Below are 12,573 nucleotides of genomic sequence, written 5' to 3' on the forward strand. Positions count from 1 at the left end.
CCTGCCCCTGCATCCCGGTCGGCTCCTGGAGCATCCCACCTTGCTCCAGGGGTATCCTCCTGCTAACCTGGTGCTCGGCGTTTCGCAGCTCCTCACCCAGCCTCCGCAGCGCCGCACGGGGCCCCGGTTTCCTTCAGAGGCAGAAATGGCTTTGGAAACAGAAACGAAAGCACAGCACAAAATACAGAGGCTTTCTGTATCTCCAAGAGATCAAGCCCAGAGGAAGCAGCTGCTTTGCACGAGGCGTTTGGGAGCGAGACGCTGCACCGTGGTCCCTTGATGGCTCCGCTGCACCAGCAGCTCCTCTGGCCAGTGGCCGTGGCTAGTTGGTCTGGAAGAGGTTGTTGTGTGTTTGGGGTGGTTTGGGTGGGGAAAGGATGTGCCAACAAGGTGATCCCCTCTTAGCTGCAAGCACAAGCTCGTTTCTTCAGCCCGTGCTTCACATCCCGCTCACCTCTAGCTCAGGGCTGGTGAACCAAAGGTGGGGAATGTGGCAGCTTCCCGTAAAGACGCACGAGACAACTTTGGAATCTTGATTGCCTGAGAGTTCCTTCTGCCCAGCAGTGGCTGCGGCAGGGATTGATCTTTCTGACTTTACACCTAATTAGAGGGAGAATTGCTGCTCTGTCAGGCTGCCCCGGGCTGGGGAGCCCCATCTGAAGCCTGCAGCCCTTTGCTTCTGCTCTCCCTCTGTCCCCAACAGGCTTGGGGGGGCATGAAGATGAATGTCCCCTGACCTGGGGGGGGTGGCTGTGTGCCAGGAGGCCCCATCCGTGCCGGGACACAAGCAGCTACGACAGCCCCGCTGTCCCCGGCCTCCCGCTCTGCAGAGCTGCGGCACTGGAAGGAGTTGCCAGTGCTAACAAAATGCATATCAAGGAAGTTATTTTGAGTCAGGCAGGAACAGGAGCTGTGCTGCGAGCAGGAATGCAAATAAACAGCCAGAATAGCAAATTGGTATTTTTTAATGAACCTGAAGAGACATTTTTCCCCGCTCTCTCTCTCTCTCCTGCTGCATAAATGAAATCCCCGTCCTCTCGCTGCGCCCTGCCGAGCCTTTCCAGCAGGCAGGGCACGGGGCTGGATTGCTTTGCAAATGAGCCGGTGAGTTGCCGTGTCTCTGCCCCTCTGCTTATCGCTGCGGTCGGGGTGGATTTGGGCCACTCCATTGAGCACCGGCCGGGTTATGGCTCTGGGGCAGGAGGGCGACAGCGCCCATTGCCCCTTCATCTCCAAACTGTGCTTCCTTTTCTCCCCCCTCCCTGCCCATCGGTGCCCAAACGATCACCTGGGGCCTGGTCCCCCTGACTGCCATCTCCTTTCCTTTCCCAGGCCAATAAGCTGAGAACCAAAACCCTGCGCAACACGCTGAACCCCACCTGGAATGAGACGCTCACCTACTACGGCATCACCGACGAGGACATGATCCGCAAGACCCTACGGTAGGGCCCCAGGGGGGTGGTCAGGGTGCTGAGCCCAGCACTGGGTGGACACACGTGTCCCTTCCCATCCCTGTGGGACCTCCCCAGGCATCCCTCCTCATCCCAATGATGATTTCCCGGGGGAGCTCACAGGGCCCCCCATGCCCCAGCCCCACAGGATGGTCCCAACGGCTGCTGACGGAGGAGTTATTACCCACCAAAACCTATAACTTGCACGCGTGGTCTGCACACATCCATCACCCCGATGGTGACTGACGCTTGATTTACAGCGAGCCTGGGCTGGAATAGCCAGAAAGGAGCATGGTCCTGCTTTGTCATTAACTTCATAACTCACTCGCTGGGCTCCTGCCTGCAGAGGTGCTGTTATTTGGGTTTAACCTCTTCGTGCTCAGCTCTCACAGGCACGCGTTAAGGCTTTGCGGTTGCATCTTGCTGAGAATATCTCCCTGGGAAAGCTCAGGGCCCCTTTCAAGGCTGTGTTTTGAAAGAAAGCTGGGGGCATCCATGAATTATTGTCAAACTAAATGAAGAGCGTTTGTATGTATTTGTTCTGTTCTCTTGGTATGGTTCGGTGTCTGCGCATTCAGCGTCTCCCGGCAGCATCTCCCAGGAGCTGGGGGACGTTGTGTGGGGCTGGAGGTGGGCAGGGGCAGCGTGGGGGCTTGGAAGTGCTGCTTTGCGGGGTCAGACCCCTGCGAATTCAGAGGTTTTCGTGTCTTGGCCACCATCCCCCTTGGGTGAGGGCAGGGGCTGACCCGGAGCCCACAGACAGATCCTGCGCAGGGAGGGTGCTGGATGGCCTTGGCTGCTCCATCACCTCTCCGGTCTGGGACTGCTGCGCCGGAGGATTTGCTGTAAGATCTGCTGTCAGACAAAGGAGGATTTTGCATCCTACTCTGAGGGCTGAGGGCTTTGTCAGCTCTGTGGCTGGAATCCGACCTTCCTTATTTGCAAGTACCTTGGGAGCTGATTTTTTTCCCCACAACGAGAACTCAAAGCTGCCTTATAAAAGGTCCTGCTCAGAGGTGAATTTGGGCAGAGCCCACCTGTTGTCTCCAATGTGCGTAGAGATGAGAAATTTAGCACCACGGATTATTATTTCACATGGAAATCATTAGTCATGCTGAAAGTGCTGCAGCCTTGTCAGGTTAGAAAGCCTCTGGTTTATTATTATTATTGGTGTATATTTTTTTTATTTTTTCACTCCAGGCTTTGAAGTTTTCAGCCTCTTGAAGTGTAGAAATCAGTTTGTAGAGAGATGTTGGGCTGAGTTGTTTGCTGAAAGGGAACAGAAGGGCTTGATCCCCACCTTTTCAGTGCCGGGGAGGCAGCGGGGAGGTGTGGGATGCTCGATGGCAGGGGGGACACACAGAAACTGGTGCATGAGCTGGGCTAGATTTGCCCTTCTCCCCACAGAAATCCCCCGTTAGCACGTCCCCGTGGCGGGCACTTCGCAGGGAGCCAGGCGTGGCTGTGGGCTCCCGCAGGGCTCAGCGCACGGGGCTCTGCGTGCCCCCTTCAGAGCCAAACGCCGTGCACGGACCCCTGTACCCCGCTTGCAGCACCCCAGGGTGATGCGCAGGGACCCCTCGCTTCGCGGGGGGACATGGCTGAACGGAGACAGCGTTTCTGTCTCGGGGGCTCCATGGGGAGCTCAGGAGGTTGCTGGCGAGGTCGGTTAACAGCCAGTTACCCAAAGCACTTCAAAAGACGCCTTTCCACGGAAGCGAGGGAATCCTCAGGCTCGCCAGCGGTGCGGCTGCCCTGTGCGAGTTCGCAGCCGGGCTCTCTGCGGGGAGCGAAACTCCTTGCGAAGCCTCATCAGCTCACGCAGGGGCAGCAGCCCCGGGGTCTGGCGTCTCCTCGTGCCGTCAGAGCCATGCATCTCGCGCCGTCGCGCCCCTCGGAGCTGCCTCTTGGCGGGGAGGTCCCCAGGCTCTCCAGCACTCTGCACAAAAACTGCACTTTGCAGCTGAGGTTTCCGTGCCGGCAGCCGGCCCCGGTGAATTAGGTGATGGTTAAGGATCAAAATCCTCTCTGCACGGAGAGGAATATCCAAGCGCAGTTCTAATCTGTTGGCATTTGCAGCCAGCTGATGGGGTTGCTGGAGGTGGCGAGCCCCACGGTGACATTGCCACAAGGGCAACTGGTGGCCTCACCTCCAAGCGTAGCACCAGGGTCTGCCACTGCGTCCAGACGGGACAGGCTCCGTCCTTCGGGATTTAGCACAGCCCGGTCCCTGAAGGCAGCGTGGCAGTGCAGGACCCCCCAGCCCCACCGCCCCGGCACCAATGAGGCTCGAGGTTTGGGCACCTCAGCAGCACCCGTCCCTCTGCGCCGGCAGGCCGGACCAGCCATTTTCTGTGTGGGGCAGAAAGGGGAATCACATCCTCGGTGTTACCATGGCGATCGGCGTGCCAAGGATGACCTAAAAGCCGACAAACTCTGGGCTGGATGTTACCTTTTTTTAGAGGGGCTCAGGTGGCTCTGCTGTCTCCCTGGGAAGGTTGTGCGAGCAGAAAAGTGGAGAAGTTTTCTGAGGTGGAGCTTGCTGTAGGGCTGGTGCTTGTGGCTTTGGTTTTGCCTGGAAACGACTTTGGAGAAGAATTAGAGAAACAAATCTTTTCATGGAGAAGGATTCCCAGGCAGCAGCCCTGCCACAGGGCTGTCGCCCATCATGGGACCCATCTCCTCCCCTCGCTGTGGTGGGTCTCCCCACAGGGGTTTCAGCCTCTTCTCTTGTGTGGACTCCAAAAAATTTTCTAGTTGGGAGTCTGATCCCTTTAAAAAATGTCTCACATGCAGGTTGGTGCGTAAAAGTTCACATGAAAGAACGTTTCTTAGTCCCATCTCCGAAACCAGCATACTGCAGGGTGGGCGCTGGGACCCCTTGGTGGCCCCATGTCCTTCCCTGCACCCGATGCTTCCCCCCACGCCGAGCTGCGGCCGCTGGCACAAACGGCTGTCGCGGCGGCAGGGTGCTCGGCTGCTCTGCCCAGTGGGTCTGGCAGAATTTCGGTGGGAACTCAAACCCTTGCCTATGGCTCAGGGAATTCCTGTGCTAACACAAAGCTTCTGAGTACTGTGGCTCCATTTCCTATCTTGCCTGGGGGAGTCAGAGCCTCAAATTGAAGTGCTCTTTATTTTCCTCAAGAGCAATTCCCCAGCCCCCTTTTTTCTCTGTCTTTGCAGTTGAAGATACTGGCAAAGAAGGTTTTATTTGTCTTGAGGCAGGTTTAGATGAGATGAGACTTCTTGCAAAGCAGTCACAAGGTAGAAAAATCCATATTTTATTTTAATTCCTTGCTTGGATTTTCTTCTTTTCAAACACTGGATATTTAATCGAGTAGGATGCAAGGCTGGGAAATGTTGCACCTCCTCATTTAGGTACCTGGTGAATTGTGTCCTTGCTGCCCACCTGGGGAGGGATCTTCAGTTTATATGAGGGGGGATGGATGGGCTGGGGTCCCTGCTGGCTGGGGGCCACCAGAGAATTTTTATTTTGATGTGGGTTGAGCTATTTCTCCTCTGTGAGCTTCTCCATAACACCAGCAGCAATGGCCCTTCACCCTCCCGGTGCCGCTTCCCGCAGGAAGCATCTCCCGTGCCACGTATTGTCCTGCCTTCGGCGCACCGCTTCGCCTGCCCGTCATCTTGGCAAAATATCTCCTTCTCCGCCAGGAAAAGCCGACTTCGAAGCTGCGGGGACTCTGGCTTTCCTTGTGCTAGTCAGGCGAGGCTCCTGCAAGGCAGCTGTTGGTAGTTGAAAGAGCACGAGTGATGCTCCGCTCGGTCTGGGAGGTGGTCGTTCCCCGGGTGCCTCCTTGGTGCTGAGGTTCACAGAGGGGCAGGGAGCGCGGTTGCAAAATCTCTTTAATGTCAAAATAACAGCGGAGATCAAAGCCTTCACCTCCCTGCTACCTGGTGAGCGTGTGATGCAGCAAAGAAGCTGGAAAAGCACTCAAAAATTTTCCCTGCCCACCTGGGCTCTTGGTGGTATGTGTCCACCATGGGCTGGTGGGTCGGCGTTGGCGCGGGGCGCTCTGCCGGTGCCTGCAGCCCTCTTGGGGGTACGAGCGGCATTCGCCGCGTTGCAGGGACTGGAGTAGGGGCATCATCTGCCTCCTGGAGAGCGGAGAAACGGAGCCCCTCTTGCCTGAACCCCCCCCCAGACCCATGCTGTGCCTTGACAAGCTGCCCCTCGTCCACATGTGGCCTCGTGCAAGCTGGTAGAGTGACTTCGCTATGATGGACCCAAGCCCTGAGAGCTGTTGGGGTTCATCTCCTCAAGCAGGACCACCCCCAGGGGAGAAGAAGGGGTGAAGGCAGCCCAGCTAGTTGCACTGGCAGGCAGGATTTTGTTAATGAATCAGCCCCCTCAAAAAACACCAGATACTTCAGATTTCATGAAATGCAGCAGGTGGGAGGATCTTGAAAGGTCTCGTCCATTCATTGAATTAACTATCCTTGAGTCCAGCCCAAGGCTTAACAGCGATGAAGCCACCCACCATCCAGAGAGAAGGCAAAGTCAGAGCCGCTCGAAAGCTGCTGGGCTTGGGGGGGGGAGGCGGGGTAGCTGGGCTTGGGGGCAGGTTCCCTGCCAGCACCAGGGGTAAATCGCAGCCTGCAGTCCCTGCTCCCAGTCCCCATCTGCGGGCACCCTTGCTCCCCGTCTGGGTCCGAGCACGGCTGCGCTGCAGCAGCTCGGCTGCCGTCTCCAGTGGTGGGAAGCCGGGGTGCATGGCAGGGGGAGGCAGAGAAATGCTGCAGGGGAAATTGGAATAGGCAGAATACAATCACCTACATTTAAATAATACATGTAATATGCAATAAATAGATTGCATTCATAATAAATATCAGAGCTGGCCAGATATTGGATACAATTATTCATATCCAGATATATTGGCGAAGTGATGCATTATTCATATGATACTCAGCTAGCCCACAAATGCCAGGAATTCTTTGTTTAATCATGTGTTTGACAAACATCATGACTCATTAAATATATTATTCAGAAAATAGTATTTCATCAGGTCTAACAGGCGTACTGCAGACACTTGGAGATTCGGGGTCCCAAATTGCTTTACTCCAGAAGCCCTGCATGAGGTTTGCTCGGGAACTGCAAGCACACTCCTAATTTCATCTAACTTTTACTGTGGTTTCTGTGCTCAGACTCTGAGGCATTTTGTGATGGACCCCAGCACTGAATCCTCCTTTTTACGAGAGCTGGACTGTCCCAGGGTGCCGCCTCTTTCTTTCTATTTTCTCTCCTTGCCAGGCATCACCTGTCCCTAAGCCAAGCAGGCATCACCTGCGCGTCTGCTCTGCCATCGAGAGCCTCGCGAGTTGCTATAGGGACCATAAGGGATCTTACACACAGGAGATGCATCCTCAGGCTCTGCTGCCTCTCACATGCATCTGCGTCGTGGAAAAGGGTCCTCATTGACCCCCGTTCTCCCCTTTCCACGATAGGGAAGAGGCCGGAGGAGCGCGTGTGCGAGCAGAAGCCGTGAGTCAGCGGAGCGGGGTTGCTTGAGCTGCACCGTGAGTCAGGGCTGTAACCCAGGAGCCCGGGCTGAGTAGGAGGGAGAATAAGTTTAATGAGCAGTGATTGTTCATTTGCTGCATACTTTTTTTCCGAGGTGGCTTTCACAGCCCTTAACTTAAAGATCAGGACCCCCTCAGTGGAAGCTGTCAAATCAAAAGCCGAGCTGGAGGGAGTGGGTTTAATAGAGAGCGACGAGGGAGGGGTGATGGTGGAGTTAAAGGGCTCGGGATGGCAGGTGAACGTGGCTGCCAGGGGCGTCTCTTGCTCTTTGTCATGGAGCTGATTTTCTAACCCAAGGCAGAAAAATTCCATCACATTGATTTCTCATAATAAAATTCAAGCCGGTGTAATTGCATTACGCCTGTTTCCAAAGGGAGGGCTGGGGCCGGAGCTGCCTGCTCATCTGACTCGCGCTCGCTGCCTGCACTTATGGGGCCGGCACACTGCCAGCCTGCCCGGGTTAGAAATACCGTCCCGGTGAAAAGGAACTGCCGCCGGCCGAGGGAGTGGGGCTGGGGGGCTGAGTCTGAGGGACTGGGAGGGCAGACACAAAGCTCTGTGTCTGAACCACCCCTGGGCATCACACACAGATGGGCACAAAATGTGGGGACCCACCTGAGAGGCGGCCAGAGGTAAAACGGGGCTGGGAGAGACCTGGCGGTGTCTCCGGCTCCATCGTGCTGCTCGGAGACGGCGGCAGTTCCCAGGTCTTGCAGATGTGCCAAAAACTGCTTTTTCCCGAGGGACCCGGCTCTGCACAGACACCGTAAGTAGCCTGGGCTGTGAGCAGGGACAAGGACGCTGGCCATCGCCCAGCGCCGTGCCAGGCTGGGCTGCCTCCATCCCCAGCACCCGCAGGTCTGCCCGGGGCTCCGTCCGTCCCATGGGACAAAGGGGACGTGTGCTGTGCGGCACTGCAGCGGTCTGGGGCTTGTGGACCCGGCGCCAGGGCCACGCCGCGGCATCCTGGGCAGCCCTGCCACCGCCGCTGGAGCATCCCAGCCGTTTCCTTCCTGGGCTTCGCCTGTCCCGGGAGGTTCTGGGGCTTCCCAGCACGTGGGACCCTGCATTCGGCACCTTGCCGTGCTTCTGGGGCGTATCAAGACATCGTCGGGGGAAGATCTCGTTACTCATGCTCCTGACAGGTAAAACCAGCACCAAACCCTGCCCCGCCAAGTGTGCAGGAGCCAGCACCGCTCTGCAATTGCCCGGTGTAAAAACAGACCCCGGCTGTCGGCGCCTGGTGAGGGCCTCGCTCCTGGCTGCAGCCCGGCTTGCGCGGCGGAGCGCTCGCTTTCCCTCCCCAGAGCTTTGGCCAGACGGGTGCGGGGCTGTGCACGCCTGGCAAGTGACGCTGCTTGTCTGGAGCTGCTGCTGCTCCTTTTTCGGTTTTGTTCTTCAAAAGAGAGGCGAGAGGAGGAAGGGAAATAGGAAACATTGTGCCTGCATCTGAGATTCTCTTTGAGGATTTTGCTGTTGCGGCCGGGTGGGTTTTTTCATGGGTATCTATAGTAACGCTGCATCCAGCTACGGTTTTCTGGAGAGCAGCATTCCCCGTCTTCCCACTTGTATTATTTTTTTCCAAACCCCCTTCCTCTGCTGCTCCCTGGCCCTGCCAGTCCTTGTGCTGTGCGACTGAGCTGGCTGCCTCACCGCCTTGTTACTCGCTTGTGAGCAGGAGGGTGGACAAACCGTCCACGGATAAACCATCCCTGGATAAACCATCCCTGGATAAACCATCCCTGGATAAACTGTCCCTGGATAAACCGTCCAGGTGTGCAATTAGTTACTCTGAGGCGGGATCACAGGGCACTATTTATCTTTAATTACTTTATCCCCTTCCTGAATAGGTCCTGTTTGCTTGTTTGTTTGTTGCAACCCGGCAAGGAGGAGCGCGGTCAAGAGGAGCCACCCAGGAGAAATGGGCACCGACGGGAGTGGGTGAAAGAAGAACAAATCAGGCAGCAGAAGGACAGAAGGGGAGAAAGGAGAGAAGGGAAGGGAAAGTCCTTGGCTTTATGGACAGAGAGCCCAGCCGGTCCCTGCGTGGCTCCGGTGGGGGCGTGGGATGCGGGATGCTCCCTTCGGAGGGGGACGGGATGGCTTCCCCTGTCCCCAGCTCCAGGCAGTGCTGCTGGGGGACGGCCGGTCCCTCGCAAGGCAGCCACTGCCCTCCCAGCCCCCTCGCTGGGATTTCGGGATCTGCGAGCGGAGGCTCCCTGCAAGCGCTAACTTTGCTCTTCTGTCGTCTCTCCTGACGCCCGGAGCGGGCTGGGAAGCAGCAGAGAAATGACTCATTAGCTGCCAGCTCAGGGAAAGGCATTTATAGCTTTTGCACGGAAAACAGCCTGCGCTGAACATCGCCGTCATTGCCCTCGGACGCAGGCTGCTGTCACGGGGTGCATCCCGGGACCCGACCCTGCGCAGGACCCTGATGGGCTGGGAGAGTTTCGCTTGGCTTGAGGTGTGATGCCTTTCGCAGGCTGGGTCTGCAAATCCCTCCTGGTCTTGTCTGTGTGGTGGGAGAGGACATGGAGGACCCTCTTCGTGTCCCAGACTGGGCAGCCGGGTCCCCGGCACCAGGGGACACCCTGAGAGCTGCCACACTCGGAAAAGTGCCCGAGCTCCTCGGGTGGGGAGGGAGGGAGCCCTGTGGAGAGGCACGCTTCCCCCGGCCACACGCTCCGACAGCGGGTTTAGGAAGAGCCGCCTCAGCCAGGCAGGTGGCAGCTGGGCTGGTGGCGGCTCAGAACAGTTTTGCTTTAGTCACCGATGGCTTTGATGTTTTAATGGAAGAGCCATTAGGATGCTTGAGACCCCGGGTTGCTTTTCCGACAGTGCCTGGGCTGGGACGTGCGTTAGACACAGCGACTGTGGCTCCGCAGCGTTGTGATGTTCAGGGTTCGTGAGCATCTCCCTGGAGGGATCCCAGTCCCCGGCGGGGTGACAGCCACCCCGAGGGGTACAGGAGCGCTGGCTAGGATGGGGCCTGAGCAGGAGCGATGGCCGTGGTGGCTGTGGGGCCCAGCTGGGGCACTGCGTGAGTGGCTGTGTGATGGAGCTGGGAGACATGGTGTATTGCAGCCTCCCACATCACTCTGCTTCCCCAGACCCGGCCCGTCCTCCATCCTGGCAGCCTCGGGTCTCAGCTGCGGAGGTAAAGCAGACCGAGATGTTGGGTGTCACGCTTAAACCTCAGGAGCTGCCGTGGCCAGGCTGTAGCAGCAGATTGATGCCCTCCAGCTGCCTGCGAAGGAGGTGCCCGGTCACTGACCTGGGGAACGGTGGGCTTGAAGTCGTCCCCTTGCTGGGGGGACCTGCAGTGCCACGGGGCAGCCCCTTCCCACACGCCATCACCTCCCCTCTCGCCACACCCTGCTCACCCCGTGCTTCTTGCAGGATCTCGGTCTGCGACGAGGACAAATTCCGCCACAACGAGTTCATTGGTGAGACGCGAATCCCGCTGAAGAAACTGAAGCCCAACCAGACCAAAAACTTCAATATCTGCCTGGAGAAGCAGCTGCCGGTGAGTGAGGGCTTCAGAGCAGCGTCCCCCACCATGGGCGTGCGGGCACAGCAGCTTCCTTCTGCGGCGCGTGGGAGCGCGGGGTGGTTTGACCCCTCGAACGCGATCGGGGATGGGGAGAGCATCCCTGGGGATGTGCCGGGGAGGTGGGTGTCTGGCCGTGGCTGTGTCCTGGAACAGCCCCCGGACTGGGTGCGTTCCCTCCCCCAGATAGACAAAACAGAGGACAAGTCCCTGGAGGAGCGCGGCCGGATCCTCATCTCCCTCAAGTACAGCTCGCAGAAGCAGGGGCTGCTGGTGGGCATCATCCGCTGTGCCCACCTGGCTGCCATGGACGCCAACGGCTACTCCGACCCCTACGTCAAAACGTGAGTGCTGCTCCGCGCCCACGCCGGGCGAGATGCTGCCGCTGCCAGCCCTCGCTGCAGCCGTGCCGCGCTGTCCCCTCTTGCCTCTCCCTGCAGCGGAAATTAATTGATCTCATTAGGAGATGCAAATGAGGGCGTCACGGCAGCAGCTCCCATTCGCCTGGAGCGTGTTGTTCCCCAGTGATTATTTTACAGCGCTTCGAAGGTGCAGAATCTGTCCCGTGGCGTGTGGCCGTGCCCTGACCCTCTCACCCGGCTGGGTGGCCATGGTGCCCCGCTGCCGGGCTCGGCACTGCCCTCGCAGAGGGTCTGTGGCAGGGATGTGGCCCTGGGGACAGAATTGGTGGCCCAGAGCAGATGGGTACGGTCAGGTTTTGCTGATGGCACGGCCCCAGCCCGGCGGGCACAGGGATGGGTATCCCCTGAGCAGGACGGTGCCTGTGCCCCATGGTCCTGGACCTCGCTCAGCACCTGCGGGTGACTTTGCTTTCCTTCCCAGTGATATCCCCAGCCTCTTCACTCCTCGAAGCCCGCGCCGTTGCTGCCGGGATGGGGATGGCTGCTGGGTCAGGTCTGGCCCTCCCGGCCGGTGGCTTTGGGGTGCGGGCATCCCCCCTCCCAGCCCCAGGGATGGGCAATTCATTGCTCCCTTCCCCAGGGACCAGGGGAGAGGAGGCTCCCAGCCCAGCTCCCAGCCTGGCAGCGGGGCCACCATCCCGCACTGCTGAAAGGTTCTAATTACAACGTGTGTGTAATTAGGTCAGACAGCACTTTAATTGCAACCCGTGCCTCCAGGGCCTGGTTAACAGAGCCGAGGGCACATTTACAGGTCCCGCTGACACTTCCCGATGTAAATGACTGAGAGTACCTTCCTTTTGAAAAATATCGGCAATATTAATAAAAAAAAAGAGCCATTAAAATGGCTTAATGAGCTGCTGCGACTCAGCCTCGCCCGAATGATTCAGGGAAGTCGGTGTCATCCAGGGGCTATTAAGGGACGCGGAGGAAGGCGATGGTTTGCTGACGCAGAGCCGGGCTGGCGCGGGGCCCCGCGGGGCCGCAGCTCCTGGTTTTTGGGTGGATGGCGTTTTTCAACCTCGCTCTCCGCAAAGTTGGGGGGGGCCACGGCGAGGAAGGGCCGGCAGCTGCCCCCGCACCCATCCCACCTCCCTGTCCCCGGGGCGCTGACCCAAACTTTGGGACTTTCAGGAATGATATTTGTCAAGGCAGAGCTACGGGGAGAAACTGTGCCTGGCAGGCCAGGATCAGAGCTCATCCGCAGCGCTCTTTCGTTCTCCTTCCTGTTTAATTGTTCTTTAGAAGTGGAGGTGTTGGCATAAAAATCCACTTTTGCTTTTTTAAATGCTCACCGGAGGCTCAGTCCCTGCAGTAATACAATTCCCGTTGTCCGCAGTCGTTTTGTAGGTGCCCCTGCAGTAGATTGTGTCTGCAGGGCTGGAATCAGAGCAGACAGACCAGCGATGCTTCTCGGTACAAGCCCTAATTTTTTAATTATGAGCAAGATCTGGAAAGTGTAACAAGGAAGCAGAACTGAGGTTTAAAGGAGCAGCACCAACACAAAACAATGATGGATTGCCTTTGGCCTGGCCCAGATTTCAGGTGCCCTCTCTGCATGATGACACTTTAATCTCATTTGCTTTTCGGCCCAGCTGCCGCCATGCAAAACAT

At 57.7% G+C, this 12,573-nt stretch overlaps 1 protein-coding gene across 1 annotated transcript in view; it reads left to right on the forward strand.

Moving 5' to 3' along the window:
• Positions 1–12,573, forward strand: part of DOC2B (double C2 domain beta) — a 43,342-nt gene that overhangs the window by 27,032 nt on the left and 3,737 nt on the right. Inside the window, exons 6-8 of the mRNA XM_075440563.1 lie at positions 1,333–1,442; positions 10,390–10,516; positions 10,727–10,884. Of these exons, the coding sequence (XP_075296678.1) occupies positions 1,333–1,442; positions 10,390–10,516; positions 10,727–10,884 (395 nt within the window). The remainder of the gene's footprint in view (positions 1–1,332; positions 1,443–10,389; positions 10,517–10,726; positions 10,885–12,573) is intronic.

Source organism: Opisthocomus hoazin, chromosome 20, assembly GCF_030867145.1.
Source record: "Opisthocomus hoazin isolate bOpiHoa1 chromosome 20, bOpiHoa1.hap1, whole genome shotgun sequence".
Classification (NCBI taxonomy): Eukaryota; Metazoa; Chordata; class Aves; order Opisthocomiformes; family Opisthocomidae; genus Opisthocomus; species Opisthocomus hoazin.